At 41.2% G+C, this 21179-nt stretch overlaps 1 protein-coding gene across 1 annotated transcript in view; it reads right to left on the minus strand.

Moving 5' to 3' along the window:
• Positions 1 to 21179, minus strand: part of LOC129710532 (lissencephaly-1 homolog) — a 116992-nt gene that overhangs the window by 12610 nt on the left and 83203 nt on the right. Inside the window, exons 6-8 of the mRNA XM_055657569.1 lie at positions 17500 to 17668; positions 12090 to 12192; positions 8184 to 8412 (exon numbers count right to left, since the gene is read on the minus strand). Coding sequence (XP_055513544.1) covers positions 8184 to 8412; positions 12090 to 12192; positions 17500 to 17668 — 501 coding nt within the window. The remainder of the gene's footprint in view (positions 1 to 8183; positions 8413 to 12089; positions 12193 to 17499; positions 17669 to 21179) is intronic.

Below are 21179 nucleotides of genomic sequence, written 5' to 3' on the forward strand. Positions count from 1 at the left end.
ATGATTGAATGGAGTAGACTTGATGGGTCGATTGGCCTAATTCTGCTCCTATTTCTTATGACATGATCTAGCTCAGCAATCGCGGACAAGTGTTGGAATAGGATAACTTGTTTAATTACGTTTATGGCAATGGAGAAGTCAAAGTGGGAAAGATTACATCCCAGCATTATAAAAGGATGTCATATATGATGAGGGAATTACACAACTATAGGACAAGTACAAGAAATGTTGGTGGTGAGAACTTATTGCTTATTTAATTCAATTGTCACAGATTCATACAGCATGGAATCAGGCTCCTCAGCTCAAAACGTCCATGCCGACCAAGATGCCCTATTTAAACTCGTCCCATTTGCCAGAGATCCCTCCAAATCTTTCCTATCCATGTATTTGTCCAAATGTCTTTTAAATGTTCCCTGCCTCAACTATTTCCTCTGGTTGTACGTTCCTTATACCCGCGACCTTTTGTGGAAAAAAATTGGCCATCGGATTGCTACTACCTTTTTCTCTCTCACATTAAACCACCAGGGGGTGCTGACGACGGCAGCCTCGCCAACAGTCTGCCTGTTTTTTCTTTGTTCATTAACATCGTGGAGCTAGAGGCCTTGCTCAGGACTGACTTTGAGCTCCACCCCGCGGGTACGTGGATTTACCATCGGAGCCTATCCCTTGCCTGGGATCGACGCTCCAACCGTGAGAGATTGAACTTTTTTTTTCGCCTTCCATCACAGTGAGGAATGTGGAGGAGTCACTGTGGTGGAAGATGTTTATGTTAAAATGTATTTTGTGTGTTCTGTTGCTTTTTTTATCGGTATGACTGCATGGCAAATGAAATTCCTCGTATGTTGCAAAAGATACTCGGCTAAAAAAGTATTATTATGATGATGATTAAACTTATACCCTTCTAGTTTTAGTTTTAGAAATTCAGCACGGAAACAGGCCCTTTGCCTCAGTCGGCACCAACCTGCGATCCCCGCACACCAGCACTATCCTGCACACGAGGGGAAATTTACAAATTGACCAAAGCCAAATAACCTTCAAACCTGCACGTCTTTGGAATGGAATGCGGGAGGAAACCGGTGTACCCTTGAAAAGCCAAGCGGTCACGGGGAGAAAGTACAAACTCATTACATATGCGGCACCCGTAGTTAGGATTGAACCCGGGTTCCTGTAATGCAGCAACTCTACTGCTGCACACTGTGCTCGTTATTCATTCCTTTGCCGTGTGAATCAGTGCATTCACATTCTATCTTCCCGTTATGTTTTATACATCTTTATAAGGTCACCCCTCGGCCTCCTGTGCCCCAAGAAATAAAGTTGTAGCCTGCCCAACCTCTCCTTTCAGTTCAGGCCCTCGAATCCTGGAAATGTCTTTGTAAATCTGCTCTGCACTCTTTCCAGTTTCATGGCATCTTTCCAATAGCAGGGTGACCAAAACTGAACATTATACTTCTATTCTGGCCTCATAAAAATCTGAAAAAAACATCTCAACTTCTATGCTCAATCCCGATTGGTGAAGACTAATGTGCCAAAAACCTTCTTACCACCCTATCTCCACGTGACACCACTTGTAAGGAACTATGCACGTACTCCTAGATCCCTCTGCTCTACAACACTCCCAAGTGCCCTACTGTTCACTGTGTAAGTCTTCTCCCGGTTTGACTTAAAAATACAATACCTCTCACTTATCGGATTGAAACTCCATTTGCCATTCCTTGGCCCACTTGATCAGTTGATCAAGATATGCTCTAACTCTTATAACAACACTGACTGTCTACGATAAGACCCATTCTCGTGTCATCTGCATTTCATGTGCCATCACCATTTTTATGAACTGATTAAGGTCACAAGTTTTATCTTAGGTAAACATTTTCCAAGCCAGTTTTCCAAGAATAATTATATCCAACAATCTATCAATGTGAAACATGGCCATCATCGTCACCGACCCAGTGAATTTAATTGCAGGGAGATGACAAACAACGTGTATGAAGTACAAACAAATTAGTTTAAAGTCTAAGCAGATTTGTACTTCTAGATTTGACATCAGCAGTTTGAGTTAGTATAGTATTAATTTTTGATTTGAATATTTATGGAACATATGATAATAATGTAAGACGTAATGTTTATGAAGGTTTCCAAGAGTGCTTGTAGGGCTGGACATTGCAGCAATTTGGAGAATGAAACCACCATCTGCAGCAATTATCTAGTCCCAAACCAAATGGTAAAGCCCTTTGGGTTTGACCTTTCAGATCCAGGCTGTAAGATTTGAGAAGTTTTCCCTCATGCTACAATCAACAAAACCAAAGAGCTGCATTTTGGACATTTTTTATACGGGACTGGGACTGAGAGAGAGAAAAGCTGCGGTTAGTTTTAACAAGGGATGTCACAATCAGTGGGGCCCAAGATGGCCGCGGGACCTCGTGACCAGCCACAAAAGCGAAACCCCACAGCCCAGTCTCTGGGTTTCTGCAAAGTCACGGCCTGAACAATAGATGGATATTGGCCGTGCAGAAACCCCCGAAACCAGGTCGAAGTCCAGACACTGGGGCGCTGACATCAGCAGGCATCACAATGCCCCAAGCCGACCTACATAGTTAATCTCGTTAAGGGAGCACAATAGCCCATAGAAACCTACCTGGCCGGTGATGGGAAAACCAGTTAAACCCATCACCTCTTATCGAGAAACAAATTAACAGACCGTCTAGCCATCACCGGTACTCCCGGACATAACGCAGAACAAAGAGAGAGCTCGAAAACCCATCTTGTAAGCAAAGAGATCCCGAGATCTGGCGGGAGATAGGACGGGTCAGGATTAGAATAACTGGCCACGATTTTTGGGTTTAAGAAGGGAAAGGAAAAAGGAGGGAGACACGGAAGGAGTCACTGAACGAATCTGGAGACTTGCGGAGAGAGAGAGAGGACACAGGACAGCGCTTAAAAAGTACACGGTGTCTAGTGTGACACACACTCCGGCTGGAGTCCCCGCCACGTGGAAAGAAAAGGAAAGCAGTAGGACCCCTGGGCGAGGTGAACCCCCGGGACCACCCGAAAGACCGAGACGACCCTTCCACAGCCACCTAATCGGAGGAAGCAGCACGACCAGCCAGTAACCTCAGTAATCGCCCCATGGTGAGCATGTACCCCGATCCTGCACATCCTGGACATAGTTTAGTGTAGAGGGGAGGGGGAGGGGGTTATATTAACGTGGGTTTAAGTGTAAATGCATTTCGTTGTCTCTGTACTGTACACTGACAATGACAATTAAAATTGAAATTGAAATTGAATCTGAGATGTGCTGGCAAATTTTACGATGTGCCGTACGTTCCCCATCCCGCACTCGAGTATTGTATCATAGTTATTGCGTCTATGATCCCGAAACAGGAACTGTAATTATGCATATGCCTTATAGAACTGTGTCAAAGTATTCATGTACCGTAGTCCCAACCGCTAAATAAAAGTTTTTTTTTTCCTGTTTAAACCCTGGTCTTCAAATCTGATCTGGTTGAATTTTCTGCACTATCAATGCTCCTGCAACTAAGTCCAGTGTCTAGAACCGTAGGGGGTGAGTGGGTCGAACCAGTGTGCGCGGCCTGGTCGAGGGACCAGAGCAAACCACAGGGACCTTGGGTCGGGCGAAAGCTCGACGCAGAAAACCCTTACAAGGCTTAAGAATGTATCAGCAATTCCAACCCTTGCATTACAACCAATAAATTCAAAACAATCTTGTTCTTAATTAGCAAACAGAAATTAGTTGCTGAACCCTGCATCTCTTAGCCAGTGCTGCTGCCAGGACAATGGGCCTTAAAGACTTGAGATACAGCGTGGAAACAGGCCCTTCTGCCAGCCGAGTCCATGCTCACCAGCGATCACCCCCAACATTAACACCATCCTACACACGAGGGACAATTTTACAACTTACCAAAGCCAATAACCTACAAACCTGTATGTCTTTGGAGTGGTAGGAAACCAGAGCACCCGGAGAAAACCCATATGGTCACAGGGAGAACGTACAAACTCTGTACAGTCAGCACCCGAAGTCAGGATTAAACTTGGGTCTCTGGCGCTGAGGCAGCAGCTTTATTGTTGTGCCATACTGCCATCCCCAAAGCAAGTTACGGGCAAATTAAGACTAACATTGAAGGAAAAAATTGGGCTTGAAGGGTAGGTGAAGGCACCTCAAACATGGCAACTGATTCAGTGTGGTCTACTATCTTACACTTTTATACTAAAGTATTATTGTGCCTAATGTATAGTTGGATTGTCATGCAACAAATGTCACTGTACTTGACAATAAAGTACCATAGAAGCATTGAAATTGAACATCATTCGCCAGATATTGACACTGGGGCATTCTGCTATTGTTCAACCTGGGGAAAGCTTTTGTCTCCACCTCCATTATATCTGCCAACCTCCTGAAGTTCAGGGTGGGAGAACCACTGGGGAAATTTGCAATATTCATATATCGTCCACCTTAAACTTTAAATTAATTAAAAACAGTAAAGTAGAGGTTAATCAGAAAACTAAACTAAAGTCAACAACATACCAAATGCACATTTCCTCATGACATCCTTAGAATTCATATTTTATTAAAGGCAATTTTAAATGTTCAAAATGTTATCATTTAATGACGTGCATATGCCCAAGCAGATCAAGCAGTGTTAGCTTCCCATATCCGACATTCAAACTTAAGAACGAGCAATGAAAACCGCACATTCTCATATTTTGATGGTAGATGGTGTTTGAAAAGTGCATCACCAAGGACTGCTATTTCAATCCCCCATTCTCCAACTGCAGAGGTGGGAAGCCTTAGGGAAGAAAGCTTTTTTGTGTCTCTCTCAGCTCAATCATATAGAAAGAGATTACTTCGGTGTCGGAGGTCATTAGTTGTCAATCACACAACAATGACCTTCGATTATCTTTGGGCCAGGCAGCATGCAACTCCTGTAACTGCATTCTATTTCAAATCATGTTTTAACAAAAAAAAAGGCAGCGTGTCAAAATAATCTGAAAGAAAACCTCTTTTAAAGAAATCTATTAATTTTGGGCTGTTTCGTTTAAATTTGTCATTTAGCACTAATTAATTGCAAAAAAACTCTGAAAGAAGAACTCTTGTGCATTAAATGAGCTTCACTTCTTTCATTAATAAAAAGGAACTGCAGATGCTGGTTTATACCCAAGATAGACACAATATAGATGCCGCCCGACCCACCGAGTTACTTCAGCATTTTGCGTCTACATTCGCTTCTTTCGGCTTTGCCAGGAATTGATTTGGGAGCTCAATCAAATTCACATAGCTCACTGCAAATAGACAGTAGCCTGACAGTATGAGAAAGGCAAAAATATGGATAGCGCAAGTCTTAAACTAAGACTACATCTTAATTTAAGATAACACATTGATCCCCTGCAAGGCATTCTGGATGTGTTCCCAGTAAGAACAAATCAAATGGAATCAGTGCTCCTAGAGGGTCATTATATTTAGAAAGATGCATTATGGTTGGCACTGCTTTGCTGGCAACACTGCGAACTCCTGCCTTTCACAATGCCGTGCCACCAGGCTGACGCAAACCACTGCCTGTCTTTGTGTAATAAAGTCAGGAACCTGGCTTGAACCTCTGCATGCCATACTCACACTGACTCAGTGTAGAGAAGCCACCTGCCAGGGTTGCTGTTGGGGATTCTGAGGTGAGCAGTCTAAATGCTCGGTTCACCGTGTGACCGTGTGGGTGTTCTCCAGTTTCCTCACGTACAGGTTTGCAGGTTAATTGGCTTCTGTAAATTGACCCTAGTGTATAGGATAGTGCTAGTGTACGGAATGACCGCTGGTCAGCATGGACTCGGTGGATCGAAGGACTTGTTATCACGCTGTATCTCTAAAGTCATTGAGATACGAGGTTCGGAGCTACAGTGCCCTCCATAATGTTTGGGACAAAGACCCGTCATTTATTTATTTGCCTCTGTACTCCACAATTTGAGATTTGTAAAATAAAAAATCACATGTGGTTAAAGTGCACATTGTCAGATTTTATTAAAGGCCATTTTAATACATTTTGGTTTCACCATGTAGAAATTACAGCTGTGTTTATACACAGTCACCCCCCCCCTCCCCCCCATTTTAAGGAACCATCTTTTTTGGGACACATGTGCTTGTATTTGCTCAGGTGTGTTTAAATGCCTCCGTAGTGCAGGTATAAGAGAGCTCTCAGCACCTAGTCTTTCCTCCAGTTTTTCATCACCATAGGAAAATTTTATTGCTGTTTATCAACATGAGGACCAAAGTTGTGCCAATGAAAGTCAAATCAGCCATTATGAGACTGAGAAACAATAATAAAACTGTTAGGGACATCAGCATTTTGTGCCTGCCTTAGGCAAACCTTAGGCTTACCAAAATCAACTGTTTGGAACATCTTTAAGAAGAAAGAGAGCACTGGTGAGCTTACTAATCGCGAAGGGACTGGCAGGCCGAGGAAGACCACCACAGCTGATGACAGGAGAATTCTTTCTATAATAAAGAAAAATCCCCAAACACTTGCCCAACAGATCAGAAACACTCTTCAGGAGTCAGGTGTGGATTTGTCAATGACAACTGCCACTTAAGACTTCATGAACAGAAATACAGAGGCTACACTGCAAGATGCAAACCACTGGTTAGCCGCAAAAATAGGATGACCGGGTTACAGTTTGCCAAGAAGTACTTAAAAGAGCAAACACAGTTCTGGAAAAAGGTCTTGTGGACAGATGAGACGAAGATTAACTTATATCAGAGTGATGGCAAGAGCAAAGTACAGAGGAGAAAAGGAACTGCCCAAGATCCAAAGCATACCACTTCATCTGTGAAGCATGGTGGTGGGGATGTTATGGCCTGGGCATGTATGGCTGCTGAAGGTGCTGGCTCACCTATTTTCATTGATGATTCAACTGCTGATGGTAGCAGCATAATGAATTCTGAAGTGTATAGACACATCAGATCTGCTCAAGTTCAAACAATTGCCTCAAAACTCATTGGCCCAGTTCATTCTACAGCAAGACAATGATCCCAAACATACTGCTAAAGCAACAATAGAGTTTTTCAAAGCTAAAAAATTGTAAATTCTTGAGTGGCCAAGTCAATCACCTGATCTGAACCTAAGTGAGCATGCCTTTTATATGCTGAAGAGAAAACTGAAGGGGACTAGCCCCCAAAACATGGCTGCAATAGAGGCCTGGCAGAGCATCACCAGAGAAGACACCCAGCAGTTGGTGATGTCCATGAATCGTAGACTTCAAGCTGTCATTGCATGCAAAGGATATGCAACAAAATACTAAACATGACTACTTTCATTTACATGCCATTGCTGTGCCCTGAAATGGGGGGACTATGTATAAACACTGCTGAAATTTCGACATGGTGAAACCAAAATGTATAAAAATAACCTTTATTAAAATCTGACAATGTGCACTTTAACCACATTTGATTTTTTTCTATTACAAATCTCATATTGTGGAGTACAGAGGCAAATAAATAAATGATGGGTCTTTGTCCCAAACATTATGGGGGGCACTGTATGTCCTGGCAGGCAGTTCTAAGAGCGGCTCTTCTGTATATCAACAGATCATCTCCATCCTACAGCTTCTCTCGGCATTTATTGGATGATGAAATCTGCTCTCTTTTGTTGCATTGTTCTCTTTAGCCCAAAGAATCTCCTGCATAACGAGCTGAAAACATGAAGAAATCTTTATGCTTGTGAGAATTTTGTTGTTAAACATCATCCATCACATCGTTATGTGATGATGAGAGTGGGCAGGAAATCGCGCCGGGGTACTAGCATGGCAGAAACTGGTAGAGCAGGACTTTTCCATGTGTTCCCAGCACTCAAGTCCCCTACACAACAGCATGCAGCACGGGATGCAGAGGATCCGGGCAAGCTCATGGTACAAGAATACAGGGCAAGTGTCCTTAGCTAAGCACTTGGGGCACATACATTGATCTCCCTGAATAGAATTTATTGCAAAATATCTCTAGTTTAATTTCAAATTTTCTGGAGCTGGTCACCCCATCTGAAGCCAATGAAGATGCTTCCAGAATTGGCGATGAACAACTGGAACCTTAATGCAGTCAGTTATTTAGTTCAGGGAAAATTACACGTCTAAGATGACATGGTTAACAATGCTGAATTTAAATCGAGTATTTCAGTTTCTTAAATTCTCACCTCAGATCCTGTTGCTTCCAGAACGGTTGGGTAGGAGCTCTCTGGTGCCCAGGAAATACATTCTACCACATGTTCATGCTCTCGAAGTTCAGCTTTACATTCCTTTGTTGCTACCACCCACACGCGCACTGTCTGATCATTGGAACAGCTGGCCAGAAGGGTTCCATCCTGGTTGGGTCGGACCATGCGCACCCATTCTCTATGTCCCGTGAAAGTCTTCACACAATAACTGTTGGTGCAAAAATGAAGTTACAATTTTTTAACAATTGCTCTTCGGTTTTTATATAATCCAATATTGAATATAAAATTTGAGTATAGAAATGGAGGGGTTGGGGGATCATGTTGCAATTATATAACAGCTGGCAAGGCCACATTTAGAGTATTATGTACAGTTTTAGGCACCATGTTACAGGAAAGATGTGGTCAAGCTGGAAAGGGTGCAGAGATGATTTACAAGAATGTTGCCAGGACTCAAGGGCCTAAGCTCATCGATAGTCGGAGGAGGAGCCATCTTGGGGAACGGCTGCTAACCAGCAGCCGTCCGTTTAATTCACTTTTTTTTGAAGTTTTATTAAGTCCTGTGCTTTGTCTGTTGGAGAATGGACTTTTTAATGTGGGGGGAAGGGGGTAATTATACTTCTAGGTCCCTACCTGGTCGGTGAGGCAGCTTTTTCTCCGGGCTGCCCCGTCGACCCGTCCTCGTGGCCTACCAGCGGGCGTGGAGCGCCGTTTCCTGGCGGGGACCACCTAGCACCTCGGCTTTGGTGGCGGCACAGCGCTGGAGCGCTATCGCGGAAAGGAGCGGGCGATGCTTTGTCTGGGTCGCCGCGCTGGAGCTCCGGTGAGCTGTGACCGCCGAGATCAACACCTCCGGGCTGCGGGTCTGCGGAGCGGAGCGGGCGGCGCCGACTTTAACACCAGGAGCCAGAAAGCTCCAAACCGGCGCGGCCTTGTCGTCTTCGGAAGCCGCGGTCCCCAGTTAGGAAGCGGCCGTTCCAGGTGGCCCAGCCGCTGAGTGGACTCTCCCGACGCCGGGGCAACAGCACTCGGTCAGAACGGCCACGAACATCGGGCCTCCGTAGAGGCAATAGCGGAGGCCTCAATAGGCCTGACTTTGGGTGAATGGGGATGGGGACTGGACATTGTGCCTTCCCCCACAGTGGTAACCATTGTGGGGGGATGATTTTTTTTGTGTGTAAGTAAATATGTTAGTCTGTGTCCAAGATGGCTGTCGGAAGAGAGACTGCCGCTGCTGTTTTTGATTTTTTTGTCTTTGGATCGAATTCTGTTTTTAATTTGTGTATTGGTGATGTCTTTATTATTTATTTTATTCCGATTATATGTTTTATTATTCTTGTTAATCTCTGTAAGGTGTCCTTGAGACTTTTGAAAGGTGCCCACAAATAAAATGTATTATTATTATTATTATTAAGCTCCAGGGAAGGAGTTTATTCCTTGGAGGGCAGGAGGATGAGGGGTGATCTTGTAGAAGTGTACAAAATCTTGAGAGGAATAGTTTGGGTAAACACACAGTCCCTTGCCCCGAGCATGGGAATCAAGAACCAGAGGACATAGGTTTAACATGAAGGGGGAAAGATTTAATAGGAACTCAAGGGGTAACTTATTTTTCCATAAATGTTGTGGGTACACGGAACGAGCTGCCAGGGGAGGTCGTTGAGGCAGGTACAATCGCAACATCTAAGAAACATTTGGGTACATGGATAGGATAGGTTAGGTTTAGAGGGATATATGTCAAACGCTGGCAGGTGGGACCAGTAGATTGATGGGAGATGTTGGGCTGCGTTGGTAAATTGGGCCAAAGGGCATGTTTCCATGCTGCATGACTATGATTAATATAATAAACAACTTGAAGACTCTTTTTCTATATTCTTATCACTAAATAACTTGCCTGAATTGAGGCAGATATGGCAATAACAATTCAGGCACTTGCATTCAAAGCTCAGCAAATTCTTGTCAATCAAAGGTAGTCTTATGTTATACGCTAATAATACTGCATTGCTGTAAATAATGAATAGACTGCACAACATTGCAATCTAACACCAGTTTTAACAAACTCTTCTAGTAAGTGACATTTACTGTTTAATCATAACTCCTCCACAGGACTTATTTTTAAGGAAAATGTCCATACAGTTTAAACGAATTTAGTAGAACCCTCAATATCTTTCTTCTATGCCTTTTGTTATGAAGATCTAACATAGTGTCACTTGTTCCCCAAATGAAATGTGTCACCAATAGCAATGTGAAGGCTGCATGGAATTGAAGAATTCGGGTAATTATTAAATATTGTAAAAATATGTGCACCCCAAGGCAGCTTTTGGAACATGTCTATAACCTGCACCTAAGGAAATTACATATAATGTCTGTAACACCACTAACTAAAAAAATGTTGTAATAAGAATACTGTGACCTTGCCACTCTTGGCTGTGCAATTTCCTACTGGTATAATATCTCTAACACGTAAACTGATAAAAAAAAATGCCAGAAGCCACAAGGTATGTAATTACTTAGACAAATAATAGCAAAAACTCCTTTCAGGGAGGCCATCACATCAGGTTCTAATTGATTTCTATAAAAGTAATCCAAAACTAACTCCTTCCTGCCCTCTTCTCCCCATAGGTTTGTAAAGTACTGCAAATGTATCCATTAGAAAAAAACAAGGATGTAATGGTCTCAACCTCAATTACTCTATGTAGCAAGGTGTTAAGTGCCTTCATCTTTCTCCCCTCTGGCCCCTTTCTTCACACTGAATTGTTATCACCGGCTCCCCACCAGAGTGCCCCAACCCATTTCAAATATGGAAACATTGAGCCGCGCCAAAGAGCAGCTACAGCTAAACGACAGTAAAAGCAGACTGGAAATGACTGTGAAATGCCAAGTGTCTCTGCTTGCATTTACTCTATAAATGTTGGAGTTTCTATCTCTTGCGTGAACACGGATGCTGCATTGAATATGTCACCAACCTACAATGTACATTGTTTATCATACAATGTAACCACCAATCTACACTTTATACATCCTATAGCTTGAGTATTTTGAAATAGATGCTCAGACTGCTAGCATCTACGCTGCTATAACTGATAACGGCAAAAATCCATCACTACTTTGACTCAATGCTTCATTTACAAGACAAAAGTTGACTTATTCACTTGCAGCCGAATTATATATTAAATCCCATTTATAAAACCATCAAGTACAGCCAAAATTATATTTGTGTGTATCACAATTATTCTACTCAGATGGAAAACATAGGACTCACTTTATAAGTGTAGTGACTCACTTTATAAACTCAGTACCAGTACATCTGAGAAAAACAAACTACATTGCAATGGTGACGCAACAGTACCTCTGAAGGAAGCTATGAACAGACTAAATGGATTTCAGTGTTATGAATCATAGAAACTGAGCTTCAATAATTTGCAGATATATTTTCCATGGAATAAATTGCAGGACATTGTACGGAAATCTGTATGCAGTTTTTAGTGAAATTTGGTTTGCTGGTATTATCATTGCAGGTCCATTATTCAAACAGATTACTTGAATGTGTGGATACAAGATATTGTATTCATTTATATTTAAAAGATTTGTACTAATCTGTGCATAATCAGAACCAATAGTGTAGAAGTGCATTTTACAGTAACAAGTTACATTTATGTTTTGGCTTTAAGGTAGAATAATCTTCCCATATGTGGCTCCTAATGTACATAAAACTGTTTGTAAGGCTGTGCTGATTAATATTAATGAAATATGAACATAAAATTGTGTACAAAAAACACTAATTCTACATATAGCTGCAGTGACTGGTATTCTTTAGGAGATTCAAAATATATCACACTACACTAAAATCATGGAAAACTCACAATTCATGTGTATTCTGTTTACACTCACCCAGTCTGGACCTCCCACATTTTCATGGTTTTATCCCTTGAGGCAGACACTATGTGATCTCCATTAGGCATGATAGCTACTGATGAAATATTATGATCGTGGCCTGAAAATGAATTAAAACTCAATTAGATTAGAATGAAAGATCAAAAAATTCACCCAGAACCCTTCTTGAACGTTATGTTTTGGTCTCATAGAAAAGCCTTCAGCATCAATGACTATCTAGTGTTGGCACTTTCCATTCTTTTGATTTTGTTTTCACTTTACAAAAATATGATAAAAACTGCATCAAAAGCAAGAGCAGTCACAAGGTTTATATGTTGTTTTGGAGTTTCCTGTTGCCGCAGTGTCCATTTTGATTGAAAAATAAAGAGCTAGACAAACTCAGTGGGCCAGGCAGTATCTGTGGAGGGAATGAACAGATGGCATTTCAGATTGGGAACCTTCAGACTGGTGAAGAGTCCACAGAAAGATCCTGACCCAAAGTGCCATCCGTCGACATCATCCACAGATGCTACCCGACCCGCCGGGTTCCTCCAGCTCGGTGTTTTGCTCAAGATTCCAGCTTCTGCAGATCCTTGTGTGTCCATTTTGATCTTGCAGGATAGCGATGGTAACATTGCCAATATTTGGCATTATTACTCAGCATAACAGTCAGCAACAATTGGCCTGTGAATGGAAACATCTCTGCTGGGCAGAGGGGTGGGAGGGGTGAAATTGGATCAAATGTCCTGCACTCGTTTCTTGCACTTGTCATAACAAATTGCACAAGGACGTGACGTAAGAGGGCAGATGGTTGAGATGGAGTTGTTGTTGGTCAATGGAAGGGACGTCAGGCAAGACTGTGGTAGACTCTAGAGATACAGCACAGAAACAGGCCTTTTGACCAGTCGAGCCCACGCTGACCAACGATCACCCCATACACTAACACTATCCAACAGCCTAGGGACAAATTTTACCAAAGCCAATTAACCTACAAACCGGTAAATCTTTGGACTGTGGGAGGAATCCAGAACACCCGGAGAAAACCTCCACGGTCACAGGGAAAACATACAAACTCTGTACAGACAGCACCCAAATTCAGGACCAAACCCACATCTCTGGCTAGGTAAGGTAGCAACTCTACTGCTATGCCACTGTGCTGCCCATGGTAGATTAAACAAAAACAAAAACTAAATTAACTAAACTAAACAAATTAAAATCTTTCCAGATTTTTTTACTGATAATCTAATTGGAAGTATTGATATACTTTCTTATAGAACATATGGTTTTTCAGAACAAATTTTAAATCTATATTTCTGCCTCTAACATGCCATTTGGATTCAGATTAGAGGCACAACTTGACCACGGAGCAAAGATTTTTACTCTAGTATTGTTAAGATTGCCTTCTTCTTCCTCGTGTTGGGCCATCTTCTATATCATGTCTTTCCCGTGGTTGGCGCAAGCGAGCGCAGCGGCAATTGGTTCGGCCAGGTCGCCGAACATAACATAGAAGCCCTAGATTGCCATACATAACATAGAAGGAACTTTCAAGCACAAAGCCTTAGCCTGAAAGAACCTTCCAGTGGTTGCCACTGGATCATTCAAAAACAAATTTGGATTTCTTTGTGCACTAAAAAGGTTTTTAGCAAGGTCTTAGTATTTTCTGTTGACTGATCTTCTTAATGGTATTGCCTGAAGCATAACATTATAGATGTTTCAAGGTATGTAGAATGCATTTAATGCAAGAAAACAGCCATCATTACACACAAAAGCAGATCCTAAAATCAATCAATCACAAACATGATACTGACGACAGCTGATCTCACTGAAATACGGTCACAGGTCACAAGGGATAGGAGTAGAATTAGGCCATTTGGCTTATCATCTACTCCGCCATTCAATCATGGCTGATCTCTCTCTCCTAACTACATTCTCCTGCCTTCTCCCCATAACCTCAGACACCTGTACTAATCAAGAATGTATCTATGTGTAGGAAAGAACTGCAGATGCAGGTTTAAATCAAAGGTAGACAGAAAATGTTGGATTAACTCAACGAGATGGGCAGCATCTCCGGAGAGAAGGCATGGGTGAAGTTTCTGCAGGCTTCTGTGACTAAAGAAAATTCCCCTCATCTCCTTCCTAAAAGAACATTCATTACTTCTGAAGCTATGACCTCTAGTCCTACTCTCCCACGAAGGGAAAATTCCTCTCCACTCTATGTAAGCCTTTCACTATTCTGCATGTTTCAATGCGGTATCCCTTCATTCTTCTAAACTCCAGCAAGTTCAGGCCCAGAACTGAACTCGCTGGAGTTCATCGTAGGTTAACCTACTCATTCCTGGGATCATTCTTGTAAACCTCCGGTGGACCCTCTCCAGAATCAGCACATCCTCAGATATGGTGCCCAAAATTGCTCGCAATATTCCAAATGCGACCTTACCAGCGCCTTATAGAGCCACAGCATTACATCGCTGTTTTTGTACACAAGCCCTCTTGAAATAAACGTTTGCATTGAGTTTGCTTTCTTTACTACCGATTCGACTTGCAGATTAACTTTTTGAGAATCCTGCCCCAGCACTCCCAAGTCCCTTTATACCTCTGATTTCTGGATTCTCTCCCCCTTTAGAAAATAGTCTACACCTTTATTTCCACGGCCAAAATGCATGACTCCACACCTTGCTACACTATATTCCATCTGCCCACTCCCCCAACCTGTCCAAGTCCTTCTGCAGAGTCCCTTCTTTCTCCACACTTCCTGCCCTTCCATCTATTTTCATATCATCCACAAACTTGGCCACAAAGCCTTCGATCCCCTCGTCCAAATCATTAATATACAACATGAAGAGTAGGGGCCCCAGCACCGACCCCGGCGGAATAATTTAGCTGTCTATTTTGAGTAGTCCATGGGCAAGCTTACTTCAGGCTTAAAATCAAGTCTGATACATTGGGAAAACAGTGTTGTTTCTAAAGATGTCCGTACATCTCTGGAGAACATCAAACATCATAAATCTCACTGCCCGTAACTGACATGGAATGTGAGAATAATAGCCTGGCAAATACAATTACTTTGTTACATTTTTAATATTTGTCTTAATTACATTTTAAATGCCTGTTTTAAACTAATTAGTAATTTATGACACTAAACAGTTAAGAACTAAAATGTCCAAGTTTGTTTCATTGGACAAGCTTCTCAACATTCAAGTAAATCAGGGTCTGGACTGGGTGTGGATTTTTCTTTTCATAGCATGCTAAAGTCATGAGGTCATGTGATAGGAGTAGAATTAGGCCACTCGGCCCACCAAGTCCACCCGGCCATTCAATTATGGCTGATCAATCTCTCCCTCCGAACCCCTAGAATTAATCTAGTGGATCAGACACAGGAAAAAAAGCCTGCAAGAAGTTCTATTGCCAAATCTAGTTTATACCTTATGTTTTCACCAGGAAACACAACTAAAAAATTGGAGCATCTGGCAGCATTACATTAAATATTAACAATGGGTCCAGTCCAGACATTTTGGCTGTGGAGTACAATATAAGAATTGAATGCTAAGAGGATGGATGGGAGATCATACTTTTTACATACAGTGGCCTCCATGATGTTTGGGACAAAGGCCCATCATTTATTTATTTGCCTCTATACTCCACAATTTGAGATTTGTTATAGAAAAAATCACGTGGTTAAAGTGCACATTGTCAGATTTTAATAAAGGACAGTTTTACACATTTTGGTTTCACCATTTTGGTAGAAATGACAGTAGTGTTTATACAAAGTCCCCCGCATTTCAGGGCACCATAATGTTTGGGACACAGCAATGTCATGTAAATGAAAGGAGTCATATTTAGTATTTTGTTGCATATCCTTTGCATGGAATGACTGCTTGAAGTCTACGATTCATGGACATCACCAGTTGCTGGGTGTCTTCTCTGGTGATGCTCTGCCAGGCCTGTATTGCAGCCATCTTTAGCTTATGCTTGTTTTGGGGGCTAGTCCCCTTCAGTTTTCTCTCCAGCATATAAAAGGCATGCCAAATTGAGTTCAGATCAGGTGATTGGCTTGGCCATTCAAGAATTGACAATTTTTTAACTTTGAAAACCTCCTTTGTTGCTTTAGCGATATGTTTGGAATCATTGTCTTGCTGCAGAATGAACCGCTGGCCAACGCGTTTTGAGGCATTTGTTTGAACTTGAGCAGATAGGATGTGTCTATACTTGAGAATTCATTATGCTTCTACCATCAGCAGTTGTGTCATCAATAAAGATAAGTGAGCCAGTCCCTTCAGCACGCATACATGCCCAGACCATAACACTCCCACCACCGTGTTTCACAGATGAGGCGGTATGCTTTGGATCTTGGGCAGTTCCTTCTCTCCTCCAGACTTTGCTCTTGCCACCACTCTGATATGTTAATCTTCATCTCATCTGTCCACAAGATCTTTTCCAATAACTGTGGTTGCTCTTTTAAGTACTTCTTGGCAAACTGTAACCCGGTCATCTATTTTTGTGGCTAACCAGTGGTTTGCATTTTGCATTGTAGCCTCTGTAGACAAAATTGCTGGAGAAACTCAGCGGGTGCGGCAGCATTTATGGAGCGAAGCAAATAGGCAACGTTTCAGGCCGAACTCCTTCTCCCGAAACGTTGCCCATTTCCTTCGCTCCATAGATGCTGCCGCACCCACTGAGTTTCTCCAGCAATTTTGTCTACCTTCGATTTTCCAGCATCTGCAGTTCCTTCTTGAACATTGTAGCCTCTGTATTTCTGTTATGGCACATGCCTGAATCTTGTGTATGTCTTTACTATAAAGTCACAGGGATGTCAATTAAATTCAAAGACAAACAGCCAACATGCAGAATCGCGCTTATCCTCTACAGCAACTGTAGTGGAGCAGCTGCAAATGCATTCAACTCGGGAAAGATAATGGGAAGAACAAAGCAGAGAAAATTCAATTTACAGCATCCAAATATACCTTCCTATACATCTGCTGACTGGCATAAACCCAATGACATTAGCAAAATTTAGACCACTGATTTTTGACCAGGAATATTGTTCTGTAATATGGGGTGAAATTGTCAAACAGCAAATTCAAATTTAGAAAATTGCACACAAAATACAAGACACAGGGAACTGCAAATGCTCGTTTACAAAAAAAGACAGTTGGAATAACTTATCGGGTCAGGCAGCATCTCGAGATGAATAAGCAACGTTTTGGGTCGGGATTTGAAGAGGGGTCCTGATCAGAAATACATCTTATCTATGTCTTCCAGTGGTGCTGCATGACCCACTGAGTTATTATAGCACGTTGTGCATTAAAAAAAAAACAACACATTTTCAAATGCGTACATGTTAATATTCTATTTTCCTACAATCTAACATTTTTGAAGAGATGGTTTGTTGTATTTCTGGTTTATGTGGCCCTCCCCAGGAGACTCTTACCATGCATGGTCCTAATGCATTCAAAGCTTTGGAAATCCCAAAGCTTGATGGTCATGTCAGCAGAACAGGATGCCAACAGCTTGCCATTCTGATCAAAGGAGATATCTTGTACAGAGTCTGTGTGGCCTTTCAGCGTACGCTCGAAGTCTCCAGTCTCGTAGTCCCAGACCTATCCAGGAAATAAAATTAAGGTTAAAATAACTACCAGCACTTGCCAATGTTCTTTGCTGCCATTCAGCAAGCACAACAATCAAATATCCTTGCGAATAATTACATACTATGTACTGGTTGACAATACAATGCACCCCACCACTGCAAAACTAATATCTGCAGTGGTGCAAGGAATTGTGAGGATTATAGACGACAGGAAATATGAATTTTAATTGAGTCCAAATGACTTCCATGCCATTATTAATGTGAATGTAATTTCTACCAAAGACTAATGACATGCAAATAGAAAGTTAATTAGAATAATCAGCTTAAACAGTTCCATACCTACTTGCCAGATCTCTTCTAAGTTATGAGAGTCTATTAATAGCTATAACTGGTACATATGATCATGAAATAAATGTTTACAGCAAATTTATATGGAGAATGTTAATATGGAGACCTGAATTGTGGCTGAAGTCATGGGCATTTTAAAAGTTACAGTATTTAAGTGAAAATGAAACCGTTATTCAAGACGCTTTGATGAAGGGTCTCCAATTTGAGAGGCGGCTGATTTTCTCTGCAAAGATGCAGCCCGGCCTAATGAGTATTTCCATCATATTCTGTCTTTCTTATTTATCAGTTAGTTAAGGCACAAGTTTTTAAAAATCATTCTGTTAAACTTCTCGTGTAATTGCACTTTGAGAAATAGTTTCAATCATCTCTATGGATGAACAATCTTACTATTACATCAGTCAGTAAAGATGTGCATCTGTCTGAAATGTGGAAACAAAGAAATAAGCCTCTACATTGGTCACCATAAAATTTAGAGAATGATAAATTCATGGATTTCTGGAAGAAACTGTAACAATTCTTAACAATTTGGTAGGCAATTTGTTAATCTAAAACTGAGACTAGTTATCACTCAATTTCAGCAATTCTAAGGAATGCTTATAAATACCCCAAAATTGGCTTCTAACCTCAATGGCTCATGTGCGAGCAGCCACTGTGCCATACCCATTATTTAGTCCAGGGGCTGCAACCTGCAGCAAATGCGACCCTTTGGCGGACTCCCCCCCCCCCCCCCCCCCCCCCCCCCCCCCCCCCCCCCCCCCGCCCCCGTAATCATCCGGTCCGCCGAGCGCCCCGAGCGGCGACCCCTGATTTAGCTCCTTATATAATTGGAAGGGAAGGAAACCTACAAATCAAATTTAATGGGGAAGGTTGAGAAAAGATATCCAACATGTCTGAAAATGTCATGGATTTATACAGCTTGGAAACAAGTCCTTCCCCTCAAAACTTGCCCACAGCCGGTAACATGTCCTAGCTACACTAGTTCCACCTGCCTGCATTTGGCCCATGCCCATCTAAACCTGTCCTTTCAATGCACCTAATTGTTTCTTAAATGTTGCAATAGCCCCAGCCTCAACAACCTCCTCTGACAGCTAGTTCCATACACTCATCACCCTTTGTGTGAAGTCCTTTGAAGTGCAAGGCTTTTAAAGCTGCAACAACTGAAAACTTCCCCTCATCCAAAATTTAAGGTTGAGTGGTGTTATTCGATTCATTAATATTTATTGATTACACGGATCACTTCCCATCTTGGAACTGAATGCTCAATCTTTCAAACAGCCACGTAATTAATTTAAATTATTACAAAATCTGTAAATTAAATTACTGCTTCCAGATTATGCTGTATGTTATTTATTTCTTGCGAATACCACTAATTCACAAGAATAGACTCAAATTCCATAACTGTCTTCTTTGTTCTGCAGCATTAAGATTTGTGGGCACAGGAGACAGGGCAATGTGAGATAGTTCGACAGATATTATTCATCAGCTTTAATTCAAAATAGCTTATTTTTGAAAGGGCCATAACAAAGAAAAAAGACAGTATTGTTTTATTCTACAACTTGGAAAACTTTAAATGCATTTACACGTTTACAAAATTACTCAACAAGCTAACTATTTGATAGCCTGTAAATGTTGAATTCTTAAAGAATTCAAGGTTTTCAGAAATCAAAATTGCAAACGACTTAAAAGTATTGGAAATCGTTTAATGAAAATCTAATTTGAAGTGCAAAGGACTTTTCCTCCATTACCCAGCAAATCTAAGAATATATTCACTATAAAAGCAGTGTCTATTTTTACTTTTAGACCCTTGGATAAAGCACTTAATTTGCTAACACTAGCAAAAAAGCTTTGTAACAGATACCATCACGAAAAGCATGAATTACTGAACAAATGCTCAGGAAATTAAGTCAAGCTGAACTACATCATGATAATGCATACATATATATTCTGCAGCGGCAAATATATTATTTAGCCTTTATAGCTGTTATAGTGTCAAAACTGCATCCAAAAATGCTGGATCAACATTGTTTTTCTTATCTTTTTTCAGCACTCGAAATAGTTAATTCCTTAATGATGCTTTCTACACCAGGTAATTAAAGCACAGATAACGATAGGAACTAAGCATCTAGACTAGATATGATCAGAAGGATGACAAAGTGGAAATATCAGACTTTCCAGCCTTGATTGTTAGCTGGTGACCTTGTCATAACACACGCTCTTGTCCAAAGAATGCAAGCAAGGGGAAGATAGTCATCAGCCAGATAGTTCAAAGGCTGCTGACATTCATCGTCCAACATCATGCAAGCAAAAATAATGAAGGGCAGTTAATGTACCAATCATTAGACAGTGCCTTGGGGGAAGGTGTGTAGAAATTTAACAAGAAATCAGAGATAGATGGAATTTTAATTTTAAAACAACACATTTTTAAAACAGTATTTTCCAAATAAAAGGGTTACTCCAAATAATACAAAAACTTGAAGGGCAGGCGTGATGTCTAACTCAAATATACGAGTTTAACACTGGACTCAAAGTATCATGATATACACATTTTATGCAGCTGCTATTTATTTGATCGATCTTGTAATCAAAGTTCCTCATATCACTGTAGCCTTCTCATTTCCATGTTTATGTATTTCTAATAAGCTTGGTGTCTGTATTTCACAAATGACTGCCTATTGCAAATGAAGATGCCAATTGGACCAAAAAACATATTCCTTTTTTAATGCCATTTCATTCATTCTACTTAAATGTAAATCAACATTTACTCATAGAAAAATCATAACATTTTATTAAAGCAGAGTCCATCTCCAGAAATTTGATCCATTTAAACCAAGTGACTCCAATTATACTCCATGAGCCGCATCCCCTAGAATGAACTTCCTGTTTCTCAATTAATGGCAAGATCTATCCCAAGTAGATGTGACCAGTCACAATTCCCTGTAAATGCAAGTTTCACAATGCATTTTTTTTTACAATTGCCCTGATCAATATATGGGATAGCTGTCCCTTCACATCCCTTGCACTAGAGTAAAAATAAAAATGGCTTTACACAATGAGTTTCTAACCAATATCACTGCATTTCCATTTTCAAAGTCGAAACGTCACTGCAGGTCAAAGTTGCTATGCTCAATTAAAGAATTGGAAAAAAAATCAAAAATCTCTAATCGAAACTGAATGTA

This window comes from Leucoraja erinacea, chromosome 28, assembly GCF_028641065.1.
Source record: "Leucoraja erinacea ecotype New England chromosome 28, Leri_hhj_1, whole genome shotgun sequence".
NCBI classification, from domain to species: domain Eukaryota; kingdom Metazoa; phylum Chordata; class Chondrichthyes; order Rajiformes; family Rajidae; genus Leucoraja; species Leucoraja erinaceus.